The following is a 27,495-nucleotide window of genomic DNA, read 5'->3' on the forward strand; positions in this document are numbered from 1 at the left end:
TCCTCTGTCATATGCCTAACCCTATCAATGAGTATTCTACCATATATTTTACCAGTCACACTAAGAAGGCAAATACCCCTATGGTTACCACATACTTCTCTCTCCCCTTTTCCTTTGTACAGAGGAACAATTATACCTGATTTCCAGTCCTCTGGAACCCTTCCCTCTTCCCAAGCCAATCTACACAACTTCCATATCCACTCCACAACAATCTCACCCCCATACCTAAGCATTTCACCACACACTCCATCAATTCCTGGGGCCTTTCCCAGCTTAATCTTCTTCATCGCTTCCACTACTTCCTACCTGAAAATAAGTGTATATGGTCGACACCTCGCCCTGTCCTTGTCATTTACAGTACTTCCTCATTATTGATTGTCATTTTAAGGTAGGCCATTGCTCAAAGAAAGATAACAGAACTGTAAATGTAGTGTTCTAGGTAGCTCTCCATTTGTATAATTGTGAGATTAGCTACCTCACTGCACCCTTCCACTTGCTGGCATAAGTCTTGATGGTACGTAAAATCTGCTCCTTGTTCTTGATAATGTTCCTCGCTGTCGATTCACCATAGCCACATTCACATCCAGTGTTTGAGTTCCCTATACCTTGCTTATTCAAGTCTATAACCTTCATTTTTCCCTCCAGAGTGATCCTCTTATTCTTGGAATGAAGCAATTGGGCCATGATTAAACAAGTGAGCAAGAGCGGGTCTTGTACAATGCTAAAAACACCACTATATGCGAGCGCTGCACAGGCAAACGCAGACTGAGAGTCTTGAGACTTGACTTGAGAGATGCCATAAGGGAAGGAAAAGGTGGGAAATTGATCAGCCATCTGGTGGTGGCTTTGGATGCTACCATTTTGAGCTGGAATAATGTTTTTCCCTTGCTTTCAGACTATGGATTCACATTTTAGAATCGCATTTCACATATTAACCCCTAAAGTGCTAACAGGATTGATCGATCCTTTTTCAGGATTATGCAAGATACCGAATGTGATCGATAGAGGGACTTTTGGGAAAAACTGCAGACACTAGGCTCTGCCCCGATTGTAATGTATATCAATGCCAACCAATGAGAAATAAGTCCTGTATAGGGAGGAGGGAGGATCCGGGTCCGTACCCATGGTAGGGGGAGGGGAGGTGATTCCCCCATCACCTTCTTGCCGCCTTCCTCTACCCCAATACCTTTGTTCTCTCGCCTCTGATTGCCTCCTGCTCCCTCCCTCCCCCTCCCCCACCATCCTCCATCATGCTGCCCTGGTTCCCCCCACTTCCCTCCTCTCCCTGTCTCCCTTGGGAAGGTTATATCCCCCTTACCCACCCTCCACTCCCCTCTACCCCCTCTCTGCCTGTCCTCTTTGTCTTGTGGTGGGGGGGAGGGGAAAGAGGAGGAAGAGAGGGAGGGTGATAGGAGTGGGTGAGGAAGGTCATGGGAAGGGAGAAATGAGGGAGGAATGGGGTGGGAGCGCATAGAAAACGTGAGTCGCGCCGCCTGGAAGGCTAGCTTTTTTCAACTTTGACAGGCTAGCTCATGAACCAGTTGGTCTAAAATGTTCTGGTTTGTGGCATAATATGTAAATTCAAGCTCTAAACCTTGAACATAACACTTGTTACTCCCGGAAGAGTAAAAAAATCGGCTCCATATACAGATTTTCATGCTGGTATGATCGATCGAATTGCATACCCTAGGGGTTAAATCTTTTTTTTTTTCATTAGTCAGGTTTGCATATTAGGTGTTTCACATATTGAGATCCTGCCAGTTGGGGGACCCCACTGTACTACACTTGATGTAGTGCTGCCTACTTCTTCTGTCACCTTTATCATTCTTATCATGTGTTTCCCCTCTGGTTTTCCTATTTCTTCTGTCTTTCCTGTCACTTTTTATTACTTTTCCTTTTCAGGTGGCTTTACATCAAGTGACAAGCCTAATGGTTTTCTGTAAGCCAGGAAACCATTTACAGTGCTGGGTGGTAACCATATAACCAACCCATACATGTTCCCTACTTGTCAGCAAGTGGGTTGGCGGAGGGCTAGTTCCCCTCCCCATAAAACAGCTAACTTAAGACAAATGGCCACCCCTTACAGGATTATGGTGTCTGGCTATAGATAGATAGATAGACCATTATATTGCACAGGAATGGATTGAGAGGTTTCATAAGTGGAGAGGCGGTTAGGTGGTTGCTCCAAAAGAGTTAGGTTCTCATAAAAGATGGGTCCCAAATGGGAGAGTGTATGAGGGGGTTTCTTCTTACGTGGTTGAGAAAATTTTTAAACTAATGATGGTCTGTAAATAGCACTCCACCAAAAACTCATGTGGTGGTATCTTGTGTGTTGTGTGGATGTCTCAGTCTGTTGGTGTGGTAGTGGGAAGCAGAAATGAACAAACAATGAAGGATAGTCATTGATAAGGCTAACTGAGTCATCCCTTCAGCGCACAAATCACCTGGCAAAGTGGATGAGGAAAGTCATACTGTATATAGACCACCCTGTGTAGTAGCTATAGCATAGTTAACACATTCTGGAGGCATCTTCAGCATTGACATTTAAGTACAATATATGGGGGAAGCAGTGGCTGAATTAGTAGAGAGGTGGCCTGCAGTCCTAATGGATGCAGGTTCAAATCCTAGGTGGTGCAGGGAAAAGTATATGGATTTGTATTTCATTAAAGCAGACTTTATTGATCTACCACAAGACTCACCGACATGTCATAAAAACACCCCTGCTAATACCAGTATACCAGTCCTGTATGAGGCAGCTGTAGCATGTATTCAGAATGGATGGTGGGTGGTGCCAAAGTGGTAACATGCAGAGATGTGTAGAATGTAGGAGGACTGTTAGGCCTAGGGAATGGGCTGTGAAGCCTATCCTTAAAGTTGGACACATAAAAATAAAAAATGGAAGCAGAGTTGTCAGGTTGACAGTAGTGCACAATTTTTAATTGTTTCTTATACACATTGTTCCCAGGGGATGATGCTGGATTTTGTCTGGGGAGTTCTGAAGCTGAAGTCTGAGTGTGGCAGCTGTGAGAGGATTGCATGAAGGAGTTTCATTACCTATTGTAATATACGGATGTGAGACTTAGGTGTGACATGGAAAAAAAAAAAAAAAAAAAAAATGCACAAGTTAGAGCAGTGGCATTGGGGTTATTGAGGAATGTGTAGATTTTATATATACTGTATATATGATGATGATATATATATATATATATATATATATATATATATACTCTCATCTTAAATGTCAGGACCAACTGCCTAGCCCCGGGCTCCTACATTCCTTATGATTGTACATCATAATCATCACCATCATCTAACCCAGTGTTCCCCCTTAAGGAATGTAGAAGCCCGGGGCTAGGCAAGTTGGTCCTGACATTTAAGATGAGCATGACCAGCCTCACTCATCCCTGAGTGGCATTACATGGGCAATAAACCCCAGCCACCCCTTGGATATAAACTTGCACAGGCTCGATCCAGCTGGAGTGCCTTAATTACCCACTAAGTCACCAGGCACCATAATTTGGTTAATTCATCCATGCATCATCCAATCCTATGCCACCCCATGAGGAGCATAGGAACCCGGGGCTAGGCAGTTGATTCTGACATTTAAGATGAGAGAGACCAGCCTCCCTCATCCCTCAGTGGCATTACGTGAGCAATAAACCCCAACCACCCCTTGGATAGAAACCTTCACTGGTTCAATCCGATTGGAGCGCAATAATTACCCACTAAACCACCAGGCGCCAAAATTTGGTTATATGGTTACCACCCAGCTTAGTAAATGGTTTCCTGGTGTACAGGAAACCATTTGGCTTGTCACTCAATGTAGAGTCACCCACAGGCAGGAGGGAGAGGAAAGAATGAAGGAATGAAAGACAGAAGAGGGAGTATAAAGTCACCCGTAGGCAGAAGGAAAAGAATGAAGGAAAAAAAGACAGAAGAAGATGGAAGGAAACAAGGATGGAGGAGAGGACAGGGCAGACACCCAAGAGCAGCACTACATTGAGTGAGTGGATGGTGGGCACTCCCACCTACCTACTATATATATATATATACACTGGATGGGGTTGTAAAGGAGGTGCAGGGTAGGGCAGTGGATGTGGGGGTGGCTCTAATGAATGAGGGTGAGATTTGGAAGCTTCCGGTGTTGCTGTTTGCTGATGATACAGTACTTTTGAGTGAAGATGAATGGGAGTTGCAAGGTTTGGTGAATGAATTTGGGACAGTGTGTAGGAGGAGGAATCTGAAAGTTAATGTAAACAAAAGTAAAATTATGGTGTTTGAGAGGAATGAAGTCACAGAGTGTGCAGTGAGGTTGGATGGTGAGGATATGGAGAATGTGAGTGCATTCAAGTACTTGGGTAGTGTGATGAGTAAGGATGGATCTTTGGGGGATGAAGTGCGTGAAAGGGTACAGCAGGGAAGGAAGGTCGTTGGTACACTGAAAGCAGTGATGAGAAATAGGGAGGTGAGTATGGAAGTTAAGAAGTCACTGCATGATAGTATTGTGATCCCTACCCTGACGTATGGAAGCGAGGGATGGACCTTGCAAGAGGGGAACAAGTCAAGAGTGCGAGCAGTGGAAATGAGTTACTTGAGAGGAGCATGTGGAGTGACGTGGAGGGACAGGTTGACGAATGAAGAAGTGAAGGAACGATGTGGGGTGGATGTGGATGTGGTTGAGAAGATTAGGAGAAATACACTGAGGTGGTTTGGACATGTGAAGAGAATGGAGAATGAAAGACTGACTAAGAGGGTGTATGTAGGTGAAGTGGAGGGAGGGAGAGGGAGAGGTAGACCGAGGATGAGGTGGAGGGATGGAGTTGAGAGGTATATGAGGGAGGAGGGGGTGACTTGGGGGGAGGGTAGTCAAATGGTGGGTGACAGAGCGACTTGGAGGTGTTTTGTCTGCGGCCACCCTTTGCGGAATTAGGGCGTCGGGCTATAGATTGATAGATAGTATATATATATATATATATATATATATATATATATGGATATATGCCTTGAGACTGGAATGCATCGAGTAATACCAGAGGAGTGGAAGAAGGTTGTGATTGTGCCTTTGTGATGAGTTAAAGGTGATTGAAGTGAGAGCAGAAACATCGTGAAATAAGTACAGTACGCTGAGTGTTGCATGAAAGGTATAAGGAAGAAGAATAAGAGGTGAGGAATATGTCAGTGTCAGGTGATTGATGAACAAGTTGGTTTCATAAATGTTAAGAGATATGTGGCTCATTTATTTGCTGCTAGATAGATAGGAAAAGCATGCGAGATGGATTGTTTGGTATATATAGCATTTATAGATCTGGAAAAATCTTATGTCAAGGTCAAAGATTGGAGAAAATTTTACTTGTACAGGTATATATATATATATATATATATATATATATATATATATATATATATATATATATATGTATGTATATTATATGGTGCAAATGGAAATTGTTCTATCTATCTATCTATGGAAAATTTTTGAATGTTGTAAAGAGGTTTTATAATGGTTGAGGGACCTCTTCTGTAAGTAAATGATTCAGTCTCAGTGTTGTAGTGAGACAAGGATGTGTGATGTCCCCATGGCTAAATCGAGAGAGAGAATGTGTGTGTGTGTGTGTGTGTGTGTGTGTGTGTGTGTGTGTGTGTGTGTGTGTGTGTGTGTGTTTCATTTATATATTTATGAGATAATGAGAGAAGGTAGACCCTTGTGAGGATAGTAATGAATTGTTAAGGATGAAATGTCTTAAATATTACACATGCAGATGATCTTGTATTATTTCTCAATAGTGAACAAAACCCCTGCAAATTGTTTTGAACTTTAGTGTGTGGAAAGTTAGTTCTGGTCTCTCACATAACCCATCCAACTTTACTACACACACAGTACACTGTATTTATAAAACTCAAACAGTTCATGCATCCTTTCCTGTAGTACAACTCCCACCCTTCACAGCTCACTTACTCACCTCATGCATTTCAGTCTTACGTCACAGACAGACCTTCAGTATAGCATCAGCAAATGATCTCTTGGAGTTCCCTGCTGAGATTCCTGCAGTCCATTTGGTTCACCTCCAGATAAGTCTGTGGTCACAACAACAACAACCATAGGGACATCACACACCCTCATCTCTCTGCATCATTGATACTGAACCACTCCCTTAGACATCCATCTAGTACATGCACTTCTTTACTACTCTGTCATAAATGCCCATTTCAGCATTCAACAGTAACCATGAAACAGAACAGAAAATATATTGCTGTACAGGGGTTACTGGTATGAGAAGACTACAAAAGAGAGCTTTAGTACCATCAGTCATGTGAATGAGAGGCATAGTCCTTAGGAATAGCCTAGAATCTTTAGAGCTTGAACAGTGGATAAAATCATCTGCAGTATCTGGTATGACCCATTTTATTGAGCATTCATGTGATAGCTTTTACTTTGTTCTTCCTCAGTTGTTTATTGACCTTACCTGCCCTACTGAAATATCTGAAGCTGAGAAATGAAGTTTTAATGATGATGTATATTTCTCCAGGAATGTAAGTCAAAATGAATATGGAGGGCGCCCGGTGGTGAGTGCTGAGGCGAGACAACGGGCACAAGATAGATGGAACAGAAAGCTGGCTACACTTACCCTCCAGAGTATGTTTGCATTGAGAACCATAAGCCTGAAGTTAATGCCAGTTAATTGGGTGTTTTGCTGATTGAGTGCTTATTATGTCTGGATAATCTTTTCAGACAATGAATGCAGTTTGTATGATATTTTTTCTTTAGCATGCCCTTGTTGTCATGTTTGTCCGATACTAGCAGTAGATCACGTATAGCTACAAGATAATACAGTATTTTGTCAGATAAGTAGTCTTCCTCAACCAGTGTTTTTTTACGGAAATAAAACTGACAGAGTGAAGCAGAAGATGGAGAGAATAATTAGGATAAAAAGAGGTGAATAAGAAAGTAGAGGGTACCAGTAGATTGAGGGAGAATATTTCAAAACAAAGCTGAGGCAAAATATAAGCAGTTCAACCAGATAACATTGATATCCTTTCTATTTCAGCAATGCAACGCCCTGCCAGTACTGCAGCTGGGACAACATTCTCATACAACCTTCTTTCTTCCACAGTGCCTCACCCCACACCACCTCTGCACAAACAGAAACTTAACAATAGGCAGTAATATCAGTATGCAGTTCTGTTATAATTGATTACAGTATTTCTCTGGGTTGAAGAAACAAATTATTATAAGTACATAAAAATTGCTTGTCACCAGAATGCCCAGTAAACTGGGCTTTTACATCCACTGAATGACCATACAAGCATCATTATTATTATTAGTATTACTGGGTAACATTTTTTTTTTTTTCCTTACTCCATCCCATAGATTATTCTAGCCACTTACTGCTCAGTAAATTCCTGTGAGGTAGAGGCATTTTGCAGACTACTTAGGCTGAAATGGGTAGACCTCTTGGTGTATGCATCTCTTACATACTTTGTCCATCATGCTGTCATATGAATTCCAGTTGTTTCTTTCTCATGTGCTTTTACCATATCACTTCATGTTCATCTTATGTTGCATGCCTCTCAAACCTTCAAATTCACATAATACTGTAAATAATTTTTACCACCCAAGTCACATCCATTTTCTCATGTGGCCATATAAATAGCATGTCTGTGGCACTTTCATGTACTGTACTTCACATCTGTCACCTGTATTAGTGCTTCTTGTCCAGCACTCTTTCTGTGCAGTTCAGAGGCATTGCTCAACATTAATACCTCTCTTTTAACATCTTTCCCTTTTTCACACCTTAAAAATGGGTAGGTAAAGAATGAACATTCTGTAATAAAATCCTCTCGAAGCTGTTGGACTCATTTTTCTGTTCTGTTTCAAAATTTTCATAGCACCAGTTACCAACGTTGCCAGAGCCACTCTTATTTTCCTTAAATGGTTCATATTTACCTCACTTGTCTGTTAGTTCAGACCCTTCTCTATTCACCTGCTCATTACATATTGAATCATCTCCTCTCTTCATTATCATTGTTGTAGTCATCATTGTCATCATTGTTGTTGTCATCATCATTATCATCATCGTCGTCATTGCCATCATCAGTCATCTGTCATCGTCATCGTTGTCATGACCCATTTTCCCACCATGTGGATGGGGTAGGGTAGGATCCAGAAAATAAGAAAAGAGTAAGCATGAAAGAGGGAGAACTATCAACAGTGTGGTTAGTGGAATGCACCAAAAACTCATGCATCTCAGGAATCGTGCTACACCTCATATAGAATAATTCTCTCTAATCTGCAGTCACTCTCAAGCACGTTTGCTCACAGCCATCCCCAGAACTTTGTGAAATTTCATTTCACTGCTTGGAAACAGTACAGCATTATTTGCATATGTCGGATTTGAAGTGGCTAATTATACTGTTTGCCATCCATCACCACTTTCAGGTCCTCCTTCATTACTGTACTCCCATTTTGATGTCCCAATAGCCTCTGCTACTGGGCACTTAATCTGTAGCAGTAATCATCTGGCTGCAGACAGTTCCCTGGGCTAAATAAATTTTCATGACAGATTTAAGTACAAACCTTATATTTTGTGGCTAAAATGTTAAACCATACCACCAGTTGGATAACACTTTCCTATCTATCTATTGCCAGATGCCATAATCCCATAAGGGGTGGCCATTCAACTCTGAGTTATTTGTTTTACAGGGAGGGGCACTAACCCTCGTCCAACCCACTTGTTGACACGTAGGGAGCACGTATGGTTTGGTCATATGGTTGCCACCCAGCGTTGTAAATGGTTTCTTGGCTTACAGGAAACTATTTGGCTTGTCACTCAAAGTAAAGCCACCTGTAACAGGAAGAAAAGCAATAAGAAGTGAGGAAAGATGGGAGAAATAGGGAGAGAGTAGGGCAGGCACAGAAAAAGAATGATAAAGACTAAGGATGCAGTAGGCAGCACTACATCAAGTGAGTGGATGATGGTCGCCACCATCCAGTAATCCAATTTTTTTTTTTTTTTTTTTTTTTTTTTTTTTTTTTTTTTATAGAAGGGACCTCTGTTTGTGGAATAGTTTAATAAAAACTATATTTAACCCATGCAGTTCCAGAAGTCTTCTCCAAGCCCAATAACAGTGTCTGGAGGTGGCAGGAAATAAGATAGAAAACATGTCATTGGACTGAACCCAAAAGTTCAGATGAGATGTCTGTGGCACAGCAGATTTGGAAATAATTTGACCTTTTAACCGGAAGAATTTTCATAGAAATGCTTGCCATGCATTATGGTAATAAAAATCCATGAACTTTTTTTTTTTTTATGCACTCCCTTCTTGCAAGGGCTAACACAGTCCCTGTTTAGAGGCTTTTGGCTAATGGGTAGTATTTTAGCTTCATGAAAGGTGGGGGTGCTCACCATCCACTCACTCGATGTAGTGCGGCTCTCAGATGCCTGTCCTTTCCTCTCTTCCATCCTTGTTTCCTTCTTTCCTTTTCTGTCTTTCTTTCCTTTATTCTTTCATCTTCCTTCCGTCTATGGGTGACTGTACACCGAGTGACAAGCCGAATGGTTTCTTGTACACCAGGAAACCATTTACTATGCTGGGTGGCAACCATATGCATGTAGGTCCCATTTTACGACCACTTGTTATGCAAGAAACCGATGATACGACCTAGGTAAATTAGGAACTATTTTCATTATACAATATTGAAAATTCAAAGATACGTCATTCAGTCTGGGGTGAGGTGGGAGGATTCTAACTCATCCCAGCAAACCCAGTCATTGCGTTTTCTCTCAACCTCGGATAGAAATAGCTGGACTGCTCAGCTGCAGCATTGCCAGATGTGCAATAATTATCGCAAAATGCGATATTTTGGCACACTTTGTGATATGCGATAGCATGCATGCTATAATGTGATAACTTTCATAATTTTATAATCAGAAATATAAATCGGGGATTGCAAAATAAACAAGTCTACTGTTTGACTAGTATAACAGTAGGATTTAGTAACTCTTATGATAACCAGTATTGTAATCTGGTAGGTACTTAACAGTTAAACAAATTTAATAACATTAATTAGTCAATTCACATATAAATACAATAATTCCACAGTAATTACTGATTTATGTGAAGAAATGCCTTTGTTTATGAGTGTGATAATTTTGATTAAAAAGCGATAATTTTAACATGCCGGGTACATTAATATGGGTTTGGGAATCTGGCACGTCTGCTCAGCTGCCGATCTCCGGCTTCCCACTTCCAACACAACATTACCACCGATAGATGAGTGTTATGCTTGTTTTATATGTTTAATTAATGTGCAGTCATGTTATTTGCATACTGTTTGCTCTTTCAGGTTGCTTTCTCTATGGTTCAGTAATATAGATATGTTTGTTGGTTTGGTATCGTATATTTTAGCTTGAAAACTTCCCTTCGATGGGGTCCTTGAACCCAACCAATATTTTACCATTAGCTATGTGTTTCATTATACAAGAATTCATTATATGACTATGCCAAATGGAACCTAACTGCTCGTATCCTTGGGACCTCCCTGTAACCAAATTATGGTGCCTGGTTGTTTAGTGGGCAATTAGGGCACTCCAGTTGTATCGAGCCAGTGTAGGTTTATATCTAAGGGGTGGTGGTTAGGGTTTATTGTTCATGTAATGCCACACAGGGATGAGTGAGGCTGGTAACTCTCATCTTATGTCAGGACCAACTCATCTGGCCACGGGCTCCTGTGCGCTTTATGGGGCAATGCAGGATTAGATGATAAATGAATGAAAAGGGCCATTAATTTGTAATTAATTATTCTGGTTTTTCAATACTGTAATACTTATATAGAATTTCTTGTAAATGGTGTTCATTGAAAGTATTTCTGAAAGCTGATACGAAGATACAGGTTTTCATATTGTTGGTGTCCTGTAATTCCATACTATGACTTTCCCTCTCTTAACATTTAGGAACTGTATTTTACCAAAATTTGTTGGTGTCCTGTAATTCCATATTATGACTTTCATTCTCTTAACATGTAGGAACTGTATTTTACCAAAATTTAAGTTGTAGTGCCTTACTACATATGCCTTGACTTGTAACCAGTGCCTTATTATCGTAATACTTTACTTTCATATTATATCACAACAGATACTTGTGAGACATATAACTAAGCTGATGATATTTTGTATTTTTATAATTAATATATGGTACATTACTGTAGTAAACTGTGATTTTCCCTCTCTTCATTGTTACCAACACAAAAGAATCATACTGTACACAGTTCACACCTTACTAAAGCAACACCTCACACCACAACTAATTTTTTTCATATCATGCATCTCGTTCACACAGTGCAGACTACCAGCAACTTCTAGTGCCCTCAGGTCTGGTTCTTGTAGTTAGTTTTGTAGCATGAAATATGACTGTACAATGAATGACAAGCCAAAAGGTTTCCTGTAATCCATGAAACCATTTAATGCATTGTGTGGTAACCATAAAACCATATAGACACCTGGTAGTTTAGTATGGTACATAACCAGATGTGCCCAAAAAAGGTTTATATTCAAGGAATGGTTGAGGTTTACTCATGTAGTGCTACTCAGGCAAGAGCAACTGGTCACTCATGTCAGGACTCTGTAGCTACTAGCTTAGCACTGGGCCTTTACATTCATGATGAAGCAGTAAAGGAGAGGATAATAGGTAGATAGATAGACAAGCAAGCAACTCTGAGATGATGCAAGGGTGCAGTGCCTCATGGTAAAAAATAACAAAACTCTAGCATCAGGCAGCAGGGACCATATGACAGTAATTTTGAATTTGAGGCAGGCAAATAAAAGATATGTAACCATCCACTCACTCAAGTGTAGTGCCGCTTTGGGTGTCTGCCCTTTCCTCTCTTCCTTCCCTCCTCTTCCATCTTTCTTTCCTTCATTCTTTCCTCTTCTTTCTGCCAACGGGTGACTTTACACTCCCTCTTCTGTCTATTTTTCCTTCATTCTTTCCTCTTCCCTCTGGCTATGGGTGACTCTACACTCAGTGACAAGCCAAATGGTTTTCTGTACACCAGGAAACCATTTACTATGCTGGGTGGTAACCATATAACCAAATTATGGCGCTTGGTGTGTGGGCAATTAAGGTGCTCCAATCGGATTGAGATATCCAAGGGGTGGTTGGGGTTTATTGCTCACATAATGCCACTCAGGGATGAGTGAGGCTGGTCACTCATCATAAATGTCAGGACCAACTTGCCTAGACCTGGGCTCCTACACTCCTCATGGAGCGACATAGGATTGGATGATGGGTGGATGAACTATTAAGAAACTAAGAAATGAGTAGACATACAGATATAGAAAGGAATCAGATCTGTTACTAAAAGACATGAAATGGTTAAGGGAAAAGTGAAAAGATTCACTCAGAATGTCACTAAGGGAAGGAGGGTGACTGAGCTGCGACAAAAAAGGAAAGACAAGGTGACGTGGAATGGCACAGAGCAGCCAGTCAACATATGGCGATTTGACATATGAGACTGAGTGAGAACAGAGAGGGAGACTACTCTCCCCCAGTGACATAAAAAAGGAGTGGGTAAGCCAGTGCAGTTTCCCACCATTGAATACATTGACCAGCATGATTCCCAGTGATCCCTTATGAAAGTTGATAACACTGAAGAAGGCAGACTTGGGCAGAAACATATCAGAAACAGGTAATGAAACAACAAACCATGCCAACCCACCAATGTCCCCCCCCCCCCTCTTTTTTTGTGTGTATTCTAAGAAAATTATTTACTTTTATCATATAGTTATGAAAGTTTCAGCATGGATACACTGAACCTACACTTATTTGAATGTTTGACTGTCAGTACTCATGGGTTAGGTTCTTTATATAATAATAAGCATTGGTATAAAGTATGATACACAGACATAAAGCTATCCTTATAATATCCAGATTAGACAAAAAAAATTTGTTTTCAGTACCACACATGTAAAGAAAACTTTTTTTTATCATGGGAAAACAAATGATAGTACTTTTCTTACAAATACAAAGAATAGTGACTTCTACCATATTGTTAATGATAATACAGCAGATTGTTCAGACACTTCATATCCATCAGCGTCAGATAATTCACTGCCTGGAACAATATCTTAAAAAAAAAAAAAAAAAAAAAAAAAAAAAAAAAAAACTGGTCATTATCTGCCAACCAATTTCTTCCATAAAACATTGGTTTTGGTACTGACTTTGTCTTTAGATGTAAAAGAGTTGCACTTAAATCTGGGCAGAATACTTAAGTGATGCTTACCAAACTAGATACTGGTCTTAAGTACCCTTTGAAAACGATGAACTTAAGTACCCCCGATGAGGTTACTTTGGGACTTCTCATTTTACTCAGTTAAATGCCTGCACAACAGAAACAACGAGGGAGAATATGGAGGGTGATAAATTACAGGGAAACAGGAGAGAAAAGCCATTTTGGGTCTATGTATGATGTTTTCAACAAATTAGTATGTAAAAATTAGACCATGCTGAAATAATAATATGACAGATTTGGAGATGTTACGCCGCAGACAAACAGCCTATGCAAGATTGTTAGCGCTGAAATTAAAGTATTTGCAATATTGTTACTTAGTAACTAGAAGGATGCAGCTGTTTGATGGTGATAAGCCTTGACTTATCTTTTCTCACATACAAACAATTATTATTTGTTATACTACGTACTCAGGGCTCAACTCCTTGCTCCTTAAGTATGGGGGTCTGGTCTGGGTTCTTTCCAAGACTGGGTCTAGAGCTTGCAACCAAAAGAAAAGGGCTCCAAAACACAGGCTAACCAATTTTACTGTACACATATATTACCATACAAACATGTAGTGGCTGGGCACAGTACAATGTAGTAGATTATACACACTATTGGAGATACAGGGATAAGAGTTGTGACTAATGAAGACAGGGTAACTGCAGGTGTCTCCCAGGAGTGGGAGGGGTCCCCTCAGGTGTGCGCTCTCTGGATCCTCAGATGAGGGCTGCTGGACGGAGTCGAGGGAGGCCTTTCCCTGGAGGGGCCACTGGAGGAGTGTTGGCCTTTGGGGATGGGACTGAACAGAGCGAGCAGGTGCACTGCCTTCCACCTACTCCTAGTAGAGGATGACTCGCCGGCTGGTTGGGGGAGGTCTCACCCGGGAGTCGTGGGGGCATCCCTTGGTGACTGGGGGCTGTGGCCTCGGCTTCATCAAGAGGCCGTCAGGGGCTGCCAGCAGCGTCTTCTACTGGGGGAGTTTGACAGCAACTAGTGATGTCGGGGCACTGGTTTTGATTTTTTCTTACCGATTGTGATGATACTTTAGACTGAAATTGTGTGTTTAGGTTGATTTATAAACTATTTTTAGACTTTGATAAATGTGTTTTAGCCATAGGTGGGGTGAACATTGTCATTTTGGGGTAGTTTGCTAAGCTTGATTTTTTCCAGACTTATATTTGACGATATTCAGATTTGATTTGTTGGTTTTAGTGAGTTATTTACAGGTGTTAGGCTGAGGTTAGCTTCCATTACAGCTGTTAGGCCATTTAGATTGCCTTTAAACCTGTTTTTGGGCTCGTCTGGGGCTGTTGTGAGCATACCCTCAGACTCACTATCGGGCCACTCCAGACCCTCTCAGACAGCGACTCCGCTAGGGAGCTAGTTCCGTCCCTTTGGGTGTGGGGAGAGGGTGAGGGGCGTCCCGCTCGGCCTCTGGAGGAGTGAGGCGAGCAAGGGGTGTTGCCCTCGGTGGGTGCCACGGGGGTAGCAGATGAGAGGAGCATGGTGGGCGTTCCCTCCCCGGTGGGCATTGTGGGAGCTGCCATGGTTTCACTAGACCCTGGGATCGCAGGTGAGAGGAGCATGGTGGGCGTCCTCTCCCTGGCAAGCACAGTTGGCATTGCCATGGTCTTGCTTCTGGTAGGGGCTGCAGATGAGGGAAGAACAGTGGACGTTCCCTCCCCGGCGGGCATGGTGGGTGCCCCAGCGGTTCTGCTTTACCCTTGGATTGCAGGTGAGAGGAGCATGATGGACATTGCCACTGTCCTGCTCCCGGTGGGGGCTGCAGGTGAGCTAAGCACGGTGGACATTCCCTCTCTGACAAGCACAGTGGGCATCATCGCGGTCCTGCTTGGGCCTGTAGGAGAAAGGAGCACAGTGGGCATCCTTTCCCTGACAAGCTCAGTGGGCATCATCGTGGTCCTACAGGGGGCAGTAGGTGAAAGAAACACGGTGGGCATTCTTTCCCCGATGAGAACGGAGGGCGTCATCGTGGTCCTACTGGGGACTGTTGCTACACAAGTGCCACCCCGATTCCGGAGAGCGCTGGTCTGGGTCAAGGGTAGTGCAGCGGAATGGCGTACCTCCCGTGGGTTCTGTTGAGGGGAAGAGGGGTGCATGGTGGCGAGGGACATATGCCCGTCTTGCTCAGGCCCTTTCCACGCCTCCCTGTGGTCTCCCCTTGGTATTGGTATTTCACTATATATCTCCACATTGGACGTTTTTTCATTGTTCAGCCATAGCTTAATCAAATATAACAAAGCTTGTGTCGTATGGTTACTAAAATGCAATGCAGTCTCACAGAGGGCAGCTCAACACCCCCAGAAGGAGCCTACGGAGGGGGAAATAGAGCGCAACCTGACTCCGAGTGACAGGGACATAAGTCAGACCGGGCCGCACGCCCCTATGACCTGGAGCTTGCCCACCGCCACCATAGCAGGAAAGCAAAACTACCTTCCGGGTGAGCCAACAACCGACAACCAAGGGGTGGGGCTATTTCTCTAGCTCCAGTCAGCACCCCTGAGACAGCCTGCAGCAGCTCTGGAGGTAATAAGAAGACGCCTGGTAGCAGCTCCTGCCTTCGTCAGGAGACGGCCAGAAGCCGCTCTGAAGGTGCCCAGAAAATGAGATGGCCTGTAGCTGCTCGACCCTCCTACAGACAGCCTGTAGCCGCTCTGGAGGTAAGGAGACGGCTGGTAGCTGCTCCCACCTTTGTCAGGAGACGGTCGGTAGCTGCTCCGAAGGTGCACCTAAAGAGATGGCCTGTAGCTGCTCGACCCTCCTACAGGAGATGGCCAGTAGCTGCTCTGGAGGTAATAAGGAGACGGCCGGTAGCTGCTCCCGCCTTTGTCAGGAAATGGCTGGTAGCCACTCTGAAGGTGCCATAACAGAAACGGCCTGTAGCCGCTCGACCCTCCTGCAGGAGACGGCCGGTAGCCACTCCGAAGGTGCCCTCGAGTTGGCCTGTAGCCGTTCCCTTCCCCAGGCCACAGCCAGTACCCTGGCCTTAGCGACGGCTGTTAGGCGCACCCCTAGAAGGCCACAGCCAGTAGCCGGGCACTACGGCAGGAGACGGCCTGAATCCGCTCCTCCATCAGGTGCTGACTTCTGTTCACCGGCCTACGACTCAGAGGGAGTCCCCAGCCTGGAGGAATACTGAAGAGGCCCCGTGACTTCCCCTGGCCTCTTCTCCCTGCAGCCGGATCCGGAGAGGACTCACGTGATGGACCCCAACGTAGGCTGGTGCCGCAGCCCCTTCCTGACGGCGCCACCGAGCACCGGGGACTGCAGCCCTCGGGACCTCCTTACACCCAGACACCGGAGATCTTCGTCCTCCGTCAGGCGCCTGAGCAAGAAGTTCAGGCAGTTATTTGGCCTTAGCCCCGAGGGCTGTACTCCCACCCCAAGCCCCGAAAGCACGGGGCCTTTCGCCACCCGCAGTCCCGGATGAGAGGATGGCCCTACGCGTGATCCCGTGGCCCCTCCACACAGAGGCCCCTGGCGGAACCCAGCCCCAGCAGTAGGGAGCCTGGGCCACTTCCGCCGCCCTTGTACCTGACCGCCACAACGCCCAGACCCAAAAGGAGTGACAGTGAAAGCACAGCATCCATGACTTAGTGACATGAAGGCAGAGCAGTGAATTAACCACATACAAGAAGTCAGTGCGAGAAACACCAAATATAAAAGGTGTGGAGTAAATAAAAATAACTGAAACCGTGAATACGGCCAAATAGTGAAATATGGGTCTATTATAGTGAACACGCTACCATCTAGTAAAGCCGCATCACACTTGGATCAGACACCGACCCCAGTGCTGAAGTAATAGTTACAAACAGTGAATTAACTGTCACCCACTCCACAAGTATCTGACCTGGACTTCCTGCAACAATAATATATAAACCTCTGCCCTAAATGCTATTCACCCTACCCGACCTTGACCTGAGTAGTATCCTGCGCGATACTAGTAACCCATATCTAGGCCTAAGAATTATAATTGTCCAGTGTATCTGTATTCGTCACATCTACCCGTTCCACTGTCGAATTTAGTAATACACGTGTAAGGTTGTTGCCTTGAGTTTTTGTGTCCTGCCTCTCTCCTATTTGTCTAAGCTCCGGTCTAGAAAGAGCCCAGCTACACACTAGGCGTTACAGGGACGGGAAGCCGACCCCTAAAACACCTAGCATTACACCAGGCTCTGGGTGATGCAAAAGATTCTAAACGAAGTTTGGCCTAATCAGCTCTTTTCGTGCCCAACAGTAATGATTCATTATCTTAATCATCCAGTAAATCAGAATACATGTCTAAAAGATCAGGGAAACGTCCATATCTTGACAGGGAAACCTGAGTAGCCTACTTCGGACCCGTCAAGGTTAAGTGAGCTTTGTGTGAGATGGAGACTTCACAATCCGAGGGAAAATTCAGCTTCACTGGCATTAATGTCGTTCCTCTCGGACACCGAAGTCTCTGTCACGTTCAGTAGCTGGCACATCGCCGTCCTTCCCTGTGCGCTGTCGTTTGCTGGCACTCGGTCCTGTCACTTGTGACACATGGTGCCGCTTGTGACATGGCAACAGCACCGCTATCCACGGTCGTTTTTCGCGTTTGAGGTACTTCTTGCCCTTCCCCGTCACTCTTTAAGGACGAGAGACTATCATGGGCATCAGTCTGGGCCATGTTGCTATAGGTATGAACAGAAGGGCTAGGCCCGCTGCGCTTCCGGTGACGGCTGCGGAAGGCCATGTCGGAACACACCCTCTCGGCAGATACTCAGTTTTTACTTATGTAAAACCTCATTGAGAACGGTGTTATATCCATCGGTAATAAAATGTTTACCATTTCCATTCAGTAAATCAAAATACATGTGTAAAGGAACGAACAAACGTCTTGAGACGGAACAAATCAAAGGTCTACAACAGAAAAAACCACTCAGCACTGGACACTCAGAAAACTGTAGTACCTTCTATGTTGTAAGTTAACAAAATCGTGATTGGCCACGCACTCTGAAACAGGTCATGGTTTTACGTATACGAATTTTTCTATGCACTGCTTTGCATCGCTTCCTCCACTTAGGGGTCCCGTCATTCTTATTTGAGCAAAAATTGTCAGTAACTGTACCTTTACAACAATTAATATTTCAGTAAATCGATCAGTGATTATTGCTGAACATAAACTGCTACAAATTTTTTACATAAGGAAATTTCGTTTCAGCTAATCATATCACCTAAGGATAGGAAGAGGGAAATAACAGTAATATGATGATATACAGTCTCGTTGGGAGTGATGAAGGGTGGAGAATTTACATAATGCCTTCATTTTATTTATTTGATAAAAAAGAAAAGAAAAACTAAGTATGGAATTACGTAAGTTAGCCATCTGTATATCTATCTAGCATCTATCTATCTGTATATCTACATAAATTTTTCCTGTATAAGAGGAAGTATTTAAAAATTTGCTTATCTATTAACTTTCCAACATCTGCCATTTTTGAAAAATTTAAAAAAGACAAATGAAGACGTATAGTGATAGGTGTCGTCTGCTAACCAATCGGGTGCAGGCACAGAACAGCCTCACTCTATGAACCAATAAGAGGAGGGCTTGTTTACTCCCTGGCCACCATTCGACCAATGAGGAGTGACCACGCGCCAAGGAAGACTCAGCAAAGTTGTGTTTTGACGATTTGAGAGAGGAGGTGTGTTAGACGGGCCTCAGGGATTTTTAGTTCGCCCAGCCATCGTGAAAGACCTTAGCAGGTATCTTTTGCTTCGAAAATGGCAGTTGGAGTTCGTGATCCTTTTGAATGGTGTTTTGTTGTAAAGTGCTTGTGAATGTATGATGATAGATGTCGGTAGCTTTATGTCGTCTGCTGTTACGGAAAGTTTGAGTGATGAAAGAAATGCTACCTCACGTGGCTTATAAGACCTTCCTGTAAAACTAACAAAACTTAGGCAGCTCGTAAGATAAAGGTAATGTTGAAAACAATGGCACCTTTAAATTATTCATTATGTGAGTTTAAGTTAGGTACGGTACTGTACTCCTTTAGTAAGAGGCTGCAGGTCAGGTTCAGCTATCTTTTAATTGCAGGAGCAAGATCAAAGGGAAATTTGAGGACCAGCACCAAGAACGTTGTGATTATTGCTGTCTTGTTTCAGTTTGGTGCAGAATTCTGATATCTCACCCTTAATGTAAATTGTGTAGCGGAGCATAACAATGAAAATATACAGTATTAGCATCAATTGTTTTATACTTACTGGTGCCATATGCACGGAGTGACTATGCAGGAAGTTAGTTCCCTTCTGTTTAGTCTAAATTAAAATAACCTAATCTAACCTTATCCTAGAACAGATTAGCCTAAATAAGCGTAAACTAAACTAGCCTAAATTAACGAAATGACATTTCACAATCTTCCTGTAACATGCATATATACATTTATTTATATTACGGTAACTATATAATGACTTACAATTACCTATGTCTATAAAACATCCAACTATCTCTGAGACGTGTATTTCATAAAATGTTGTTGATAAATGGCACAATAGTTGAGATAACATGCGCATACTTTTAACACTGCAGCTAAAAGGGTGCTCGGCGCATGGGCACTGAGCGGAACGGTAACTACTAGCATAAGTCATTCCGTGCATACAACACCGGTACTAAAAGCTGTGCAAGTGTACCAGTTTACCAAGTCCACAGAAGTCACCTCATCTACTGTTTTAATTTCAGTAGTAATGTGACAGGAAGTACAGAGCTTGTGGAAAATGAAGTCCAAAATCAAGCATTTTGCTGAGTAAATGGGGCATATAGGCTCATCCATATTGAATATGGTAAATATTTATTGCCATTTCCTATTTTTATTTTTTGTTATTTTTTTTGTTCCATTTGATAGAGTTTTAGTTCATTTGAGTGTTTTGAGGCCTCATTTGTTGTGCAAATGAATAATAACCATAATATGACTATAACAATCTGAGTTACCTCCTAACCCTGCAGGAGCTCTTGATTGCTACCTAACCTAACAAAAGTAATCAAACCTAACCTAACCAAATCTAAACTAACAAAAGTCTATCTATCTATATATTGCCAGACGCCTCAATCCGGTTTGGGGTGGCCACAAACAAATCGCCTCCAAGTCACCCTGTCCCCCGCCATTTCACTGCCCTGCTCCCAACTCACACCCCCCTCTCTCATATACCTCTCCACCCCATCCCTCCATCTCATCCTCGGCCTCCCCCTCCCTCTTCCCCCCTCCACCTCACTCACATACACTCTCTTCGTCAGTCTTTCACCCTCCATCCTCTCCACATGGCCAAACCACCTCAGTGTCTTCCTCATAATGCTCCCTATCACATCCACATCAACACCACAACGTTCCTTTATATCCTCATTCGTCAGCCTATCTCTCCATGTGACTCCACAGGCTCCTCTTAAATAACTCATTTCCACTGCTCTCACTCTTGACTTGTGTCCTTCCAACAACGTCCAAGCTTCACTTCCGTACGTTAGAGTTGGTATCATAATACTGTCATGTAGTAACTTTTTCACTTCCATGCTCACTTCCCTGTTTCTTATCACTGCTTTCAAAGAACCAGCAACCTTTCTTCCCTGCTGTACCCTTTCAAGCACTTCACCCTCCAAACCTCCATCCTTACTCATCACACTACCCAAGTACTTAAATGTACTCACATTTTCCAATTCCTCACCATCCAACCTCGCTGTACATTCACTGACTTCACCTCTTTCAAAGACCATCACTTTACTCTTCCCTAACATTCACTTTCAGATTTCGTTTCTTACACACTCTCCCAAACTCATCCACCATGCCTTGGAGCTCCCCTTCGTCTTCACTCAACAACACAGTATCATCTGCAAACAACAGTACAGGGAGTTTCCAAACACTATCCTCTCTCACCAGGGCCACTCCAACATCCACTACTCTACCTTGTACCCTTTTTATTACCCCATCCATGTACAGATTGAACAACCATGGAGACATGACACATCCCTGTTTCAACCCAACTTTCAAAGAGAAAAATTCACTTAGTTCACCATCCACACGCACTGCAGTCTTCACACCATCGTACATACTCTTCACAGCATTCAACAACTTCCCATCTACTCCATATATTCTTAACACTTTCCATCTACTCCATATATTCTTAACACTTTCCACAATCCTTGTCTATCCACCCTGTCATATGCTTTCTCCAAATCCATGAAAGCCGCATACAACTTCTTTCCCTTCTCTAGAAACTTTTCCACTAAAGATCTAAGGGTGAATATCTGATCTACACAACCTCTTCCCTTCCTGAAGCCTCCCTGTTCCTCTCCAACTAATTTCTCTGTTCTTTCTCTAACTCTGTCAATAAGTATCCTACCATACACTAACAAAAGTAACCTAACCTAACCTAAGTAACCTAACTTACACTGATGGTCCTTTTTGGCTCATCTGACAAGCTGAGCTAAGCTATCTCAACCTAAAATCTCAATTTTGCTGGATAGAATAATTTGGTCTGCGAAAAATTTAAGGCTGGCTTCGTTATTTTCAAAGAAATATTTCCCAATTTTGTAGTAATTAAACAAGCTGCCTGCACGTGGTATCTTGGTGGTGGCTGTGGAGTTGAAGTGTGATTTCAAAATTAAATATCGCCCTGTGATTGGCTGGCTGAGTGACTACAGTTCCGTGAGAACTGAAATTTAAAATATTCTTTAAAAATATATATATGTATATTCATTTGCACACAAAAACACATACAGGCATACACTGTATGATACTTACTTGAATAACTTGAAGAAGTCTAGAGACTAAGGCCTCACAGTTGTGGTGGTCCACCGCTGCACCCCAGTCCTGTGTCCCTTTGTTTGAGGTCCAGCTGGTCCGGGATAGAGTTTGAGGCTGCCCTGCAGAGTTGGGTGTAACCCGGGACAGGAGGTTTGTCTGGTATCTCTGCCAGGAATCTGTCCAGAGCTCTCTTGAAGACCTTTAATAAGCATCCCTTTTTTTCTCTCGTTTTTTTGGGGAGGCAGTTAAAGATTTTTGGTCCATTTATGTTGAAACTTTATCGTAAGAGGGTTTTAATCTGGTGTGGTGCCTGGCTGGGTGGTGCTCTTCTTGCGCAGTGCCGTCCAGCACGGTCACTTGGATGTAGAACTATTCCTGATGAATTTGGAATTAGTCCCTCCAGGATCTTCCAGACATAGGTGGCAATATATCTCTTTCTCCTTTTCTGTTGAGAGTACATTTTCAGGGATTTTTGCCTGCTCCAGTAATCAAGCTATTTCATTCTCCTTGTCTGGCATGTGAAGAGACGCTGGACAGATTCTGGGGGCTCTGGGTAAAGTTTGGTAATCTTCAAGAAGTTGCAGGCCCTCCTCTAATTAATGTATTAATAAAAATGTTGAATTGATTCAGTGACTGTACGTGTACAGTGCAAAAGTGCATTTTTTGAGTACGATGAGATCAGTCAGTGAACAAGGAAAATATGATTATATAAGGGGTCAGAGTATTTCTTTACCAAATGGGCATGGCTATTCCCACTGTACAGTACCTTATTTTATAACAAACTTACGATCTCAAGGAAAGTAACTTTGGTACACATGGACCACAGATAGTTAAATATTGAAATTTGACTGCAAGAAGTGATTGGAAAAAAAAAGCAGAATATCCCAGTTGGATAATTATTTACCAAATGGACACGGCAATTCCACCTATATCATAACAAACTCACAATCTCTATGTAAGTAATTTTGGTACATAAGCAACACAGTTAACTGTTCCATTGCGAGTGCAAGAAGTGATTGGAAAAAGACAAAATATACCTAATTGAGGGTATTTAAGGAAGCAGCCAGGCGATGTTTACGGCCAATCTCTCTGACTGGCCACATTGTCAACTTTGGCAGCATTGTTTACCAACCTTTGCTCCAACAGGACACGTCAGTGTATTCTGTTTCAAAGCAATGGGAAACTTACTGTTTTAACTTAATCCAACCTAATCTCACTTGCGTTTGCATTCAAACTTTAAAATGCCCATTAGGAACCTATTATATGGCCGGCTACTGGCACATGTTGACAGAATCTTTACGTATTCTAAGTCTTCATTAATAGCTTTCAGAGGTAAGTTTATAAAAATCCTCAGTAGCTATGGTAGCCTAATCCAGGAATAATAAGTAATCTGTGAAAGACTCATTTCAATAGAAAATATGGAAAGGTGGCATCCATTTGGTAAATAATTGATACCTATTTTTGGGTATTTAAAGAAGCGGTGAGGTCGCCTACAACAATGCATATGCTGACAATCTCAGACTGGCCACATTGTTTATGAACCATCACTGACTGGACATATCAGTATATCAAATATATTTAAGGAAAGAAAACTAATAGCCTTGTCAAAGCCATGGTAAACTTTATGCTATGATCTAACCATACCTAACCTAATCCATCCCCTGACAACCAACAAATTTAAAAACGTGCATTAGGAACAATAAATATGGCCAGCTACTGGTTGACATTGGCAGAATGTGTAAGCATTTTAAATCCCCTCATTTACAGCTTTCAGAGGTAAGTTTATAGAAATGCCCTGTAGCGATGGCAGATTGCTAATGGAGAAAATGTGAGCAAATGGAGAGAACACTTAAGGAATTATTGAACATACTGGAAGTAACAAAAATACAGTATACATACCTGGGGAATCCTGGGAGAAGGGAGAAAGATTTCATTTGGATGGAAGTTCAGAAGCATTGAAGATAGTCAAAATGGGGAAAGCCTCAGAAATTGATGGAGTGTGTAGTGAAATGCTGAAGTGCAGGAGATGGATCGTAGTGGCATGGATGTGGAACATGTGCATATTGGCAAGGGAGGAAGGTAGATTCATGGAGGACTGGAAGTCAGGTACTGTATAATTATTCCCATATACAAAGGAAATGGTGGAAAAATAGTGTGTGGTAATCATAGGAACATTACTTTGTCTTCTTAGTGAAATAAGAAAAGTATATGGTAGTCTATCTATCTATCTATTGCCAGATGCCTCAATCCCGTTTGGGGTGGCCACAAACAAATCGCTTCCAGGTCGCCCTGTCCCCCGCCATTTCACTGCCCTGCTCCCAACTCACACCCCCCTCTCTCATATACCTCTCCACCCCATCACTCCATCTCATCCTCGGCCTCCCCCTCCCTCTTCCCCCCTCCACCTCACTCACATACACTCTCTTCGTCAGTCTTTCACCCTCCATCCTCTCCACATGGCCAAACCACCTCAGTGTGTTCCTCATAACGCTTCCTATCACATCCACATCCACAGAATTAGGGAAATATCAGTGGAAGGTGAATATGAACGACAGTGATGCAGGGATTCGGGCTGTTTTCTTAAAACCGATTAACATTTAATTATTGACAAAAGAAACAGAGGACAAGCAAAATATACCTGTCTGTCAGTCTATAGCCAGACACCATAATTCTGTAAGGGGTGCCTGTTTATCTTGGAGTTAGTTGTTTTATGGGGAAGGGCACTAACCCTCTGCCAACACATAGGGAACACGTATGGGATGGTTATTTGGCAACCACTCACCATTGTAAATGGTGTCCTGGCTTACAGGAAACTATTAGACTTGTCACTATGTCTGTCTGTCTATTTATTGCCAGACTCCTGAATCCCGTAAGGGATGGCCACAAACAAATCGCCTCCATGTCTCTCTGTCCCTTGCCATTTCACTGCCCTGCTCCCAGTTCACACTCCCCTCTCTCATATACCTTTCCACTCCATCCCTCCATCTCATCCTTGGCCTCCCCCTCCCTCTCCCTCCCTCCACCTCACTCACATACACTCCTCTCGCCAGTTTCTCACTCTCCATCCTCTCCACATGGGCAAACCACCTCAATATGTTTCTCCTAACACTTCCTACCACATCGGCATCCGCACCACAACACTTTTTCACATTCTCATTTGTCAGTCTTTCTCTCCATGTGACTCCAAAGGCTCCTCTCAAATAACTCATATCCACTGCTCTCGCTCATGACTTTTGTCCCTCCAACAGGGTCCAAGCTTCACTTCCATACATTTGAGTTGGTATCACAGTACTGTCATTTAGTAGCTTTTTCACTTCCATGCTCACTTCCCTGTTTCTTATCACTGCTTTCAAGGAACCAGCAACCATTCTTCCTTATTGTGCCCCTTCAAGCACTTCACCCTCCAAATTTCCACATTTACTCAACACACTACCCAAGTACTTAAACGTGCTCACATTTTCCTTTTCATCCTCATCCAACCTCACTGAATATTCACTGACTTCACGTCTCTTGAAGACCATAACTTTAATTTCCCTGCATTCACCTTTAGATTCCATTTCTTACACACATTCCCAAACTCATCCACCAAGCCTTGTAGCTCCCCTTCGTCTTCATTGAACAACACAGTATCATTTGCAAACGACAGTTCAGGGAGTTTCCAAACACTGCCCTCTTTCATTAGGGCCACTCTAACATCCACTGCCCTACCTTATATCTCATTTATAATCCCATCCATATACAGATTGAACAACCATAGAGACATGACACATCCCTGTTTCAATCCAACCTTCATGTAGAAAAATTCACTCTTTTCACTATCTACACGCACTGCAGCCTTAGCACCGTCATACATATTCATCACAGCATTCAACAACTTCCCATCTACTCCATATATTCTTAATACTTTCCATAATCCTTGTCTATCCACCCTGTCATATGCTTTCTCCAAAGCCATGAAGGCTTCATACAACTTCTTTCCCTTCTCTAGAAACTATTCCACTAAAAATCTAAGAATGAATATCTGATTTACATAGCCTCTTCCCTTCCTGAAACCTCCCTGTTCCTGTCAGTAAGTATCCTACCATCCTTTTCCTATTACACTAAGAAGACAGATGCCCCTGTGACTACCACACACTTCTTTTTCCCCTTTTCCTTTGTACAGGGGAACAATTATACCTGATTTCCAATTTTCTGGGACTCTGCCATCCTCCCAGGCTAATCTGCACATCTTCCACATCCATCCTACTACTGTATCTTCCCTTACTTCAGCATTTCACCACACACTCCATCAATTCTTGGGGCTTTCCCCACTTTAACTTTCTTCATTGCTACCACAACTTCCATCCTACTGATTTCTTCCTCCCTTCTCACATCCCTCCTTCTCCCAGCCATTACCCAGCCACTTATACTTGCAATACTTTCATTCTGTATGTACAACAATTCCTTTAAGTGTTCTCTTCATCTGCTTGCTTTTTCTCCCTTCTCTGCTAGTAATCAACCATTTTTATCTTTCACTCTCCAGCTACCTTCTTTGGCACCCTGTCTAACTCTCTTTACCTCTCCAGAACATTTCTTACATTCCCTCCACCTTACACTCAAATTCCTTTCAAATTCATCATCCACTCTCTTCTTACTCTCTCTTATTAGTCTTTTCACCTCTCTCATCCTCTCTACATATACCTCTTCCATTTCTCAACTTCTTCCACGCCCCTGTTTCTCATCCACTCGCTGTATGCTTTCTTCTTTTGTGCCACAGCCTCTCTCACCTCTTCAGTCCACCATGCTGTTCCCTGCACCCCCTTTTGTCTTCTCTTCACACCACACACCACATCACATGCTGCACAGATTTCTTCTGTGAATATCTTGCACACACCTTCCATGTCCCCCATCTGCTCCAATCTATATTTACGCAGTTGCTCCTCCACATCCCTCTTATATTCTGCCTATTTTCCATTTTCCTGTAAATTTCCACCCTCCTTGTATGAACTACTTCCTCCTGTCCTTCCCTTCTTCTATTTCTCCATTTCATTTGGACTTCGATTCTGACTACCACCATGTTGTGGTCAGAAAGTCCACTCCCCCAACCTCTATATACCGTACTCTTGCAGCCATTACACACTTTCTTATCCTTTCATCCACACATACATAATCAGTCATTGCCTTCCATTCATTCAGTTCACCACCCACCCTGCTCATCACTTACCACGCATACCTATGGATCATTTTGTGCCTGAAGAGGGTATTGCCTGTCACCAACCCCCTCCCAGCACAAATGTCCACTAAAGCACTGCCATTCTCATCCATCTCTGGAGGCACACTCCACTCACCAATTACTCCATCCACCTTCAGATTACCTACTTTTCCATTCATATCACCAATCGAAAACACTCTCTCATTCCTTTCAAGCTTTTCTATGCACACTTCCATATTTGTCCAGTACTCTTCTGT

At 42.9% G+C, this 27,495-nt stretch overlaps 2 protein-coding genes across 4 annotated transcripts in view; both read left to right on the plus strand.

The window, feature by feature from the left end:
• The window catches only part of LOC145402329 (uncharacterized), a 67,007-nt gene extending 59,825 nt beyond the window's left edge, over nucleotides 1-7,182 (plus strand). Inside the window, exons 16-17 of the mRNA XM_080274475.1 lie at nucleotides 6,528-6,634; nucleotides 7,047-7,182. Of these exons, the coding sequence (XP_080130601.1) occupies nucleotides 6,528-6,634; nucleotides 7,047-7,165 (226 nt within the window). The 3' untranslated portion in view covers nucleotides 7,166-7,182. The remainder of the gene's footprint in view (nucleotides 1-6,527; nucleotides 6,635-7,046) is intronic.
• Nucleotides 7,183-18,947: 11,765 nt separating this feature from the next.
• Nucleotides 18,948-27,495, plus strand: part of Cnx99A (Calnexin 99A) — a 52,703-nt gene continuing 44,155 nt past the window's right edge. For all 3 annotated transcript variants that reach the window (XM_080272857.1, XM_080272858.1, XM_080272859.1), the window contains exon 1: nucleotides 18,948-19,021. The gene's annotated coding sequence lies outside the window, so the exon portion shown is untranslated. The remainder of the gene's footprint in view (nucleotides 19,022-27,495) is intronic.

The sequence above is a fragment of the Coenobita brevimanus genome, chromosome 6 (genome assembly GCF_032717465.1).
Source record: "Coenobita brevimanus isolate Jiangsu-jjx chromosome 6, ASM3271746v2, whole genome shotgun sequence".
Classification (NCBI taxonomy): Eukaryota; Metazoa; Arthropoda; class Malacostraca; order Decapoda; family Coenobitidae; genus Coenobita; species Coenobita brevimanus.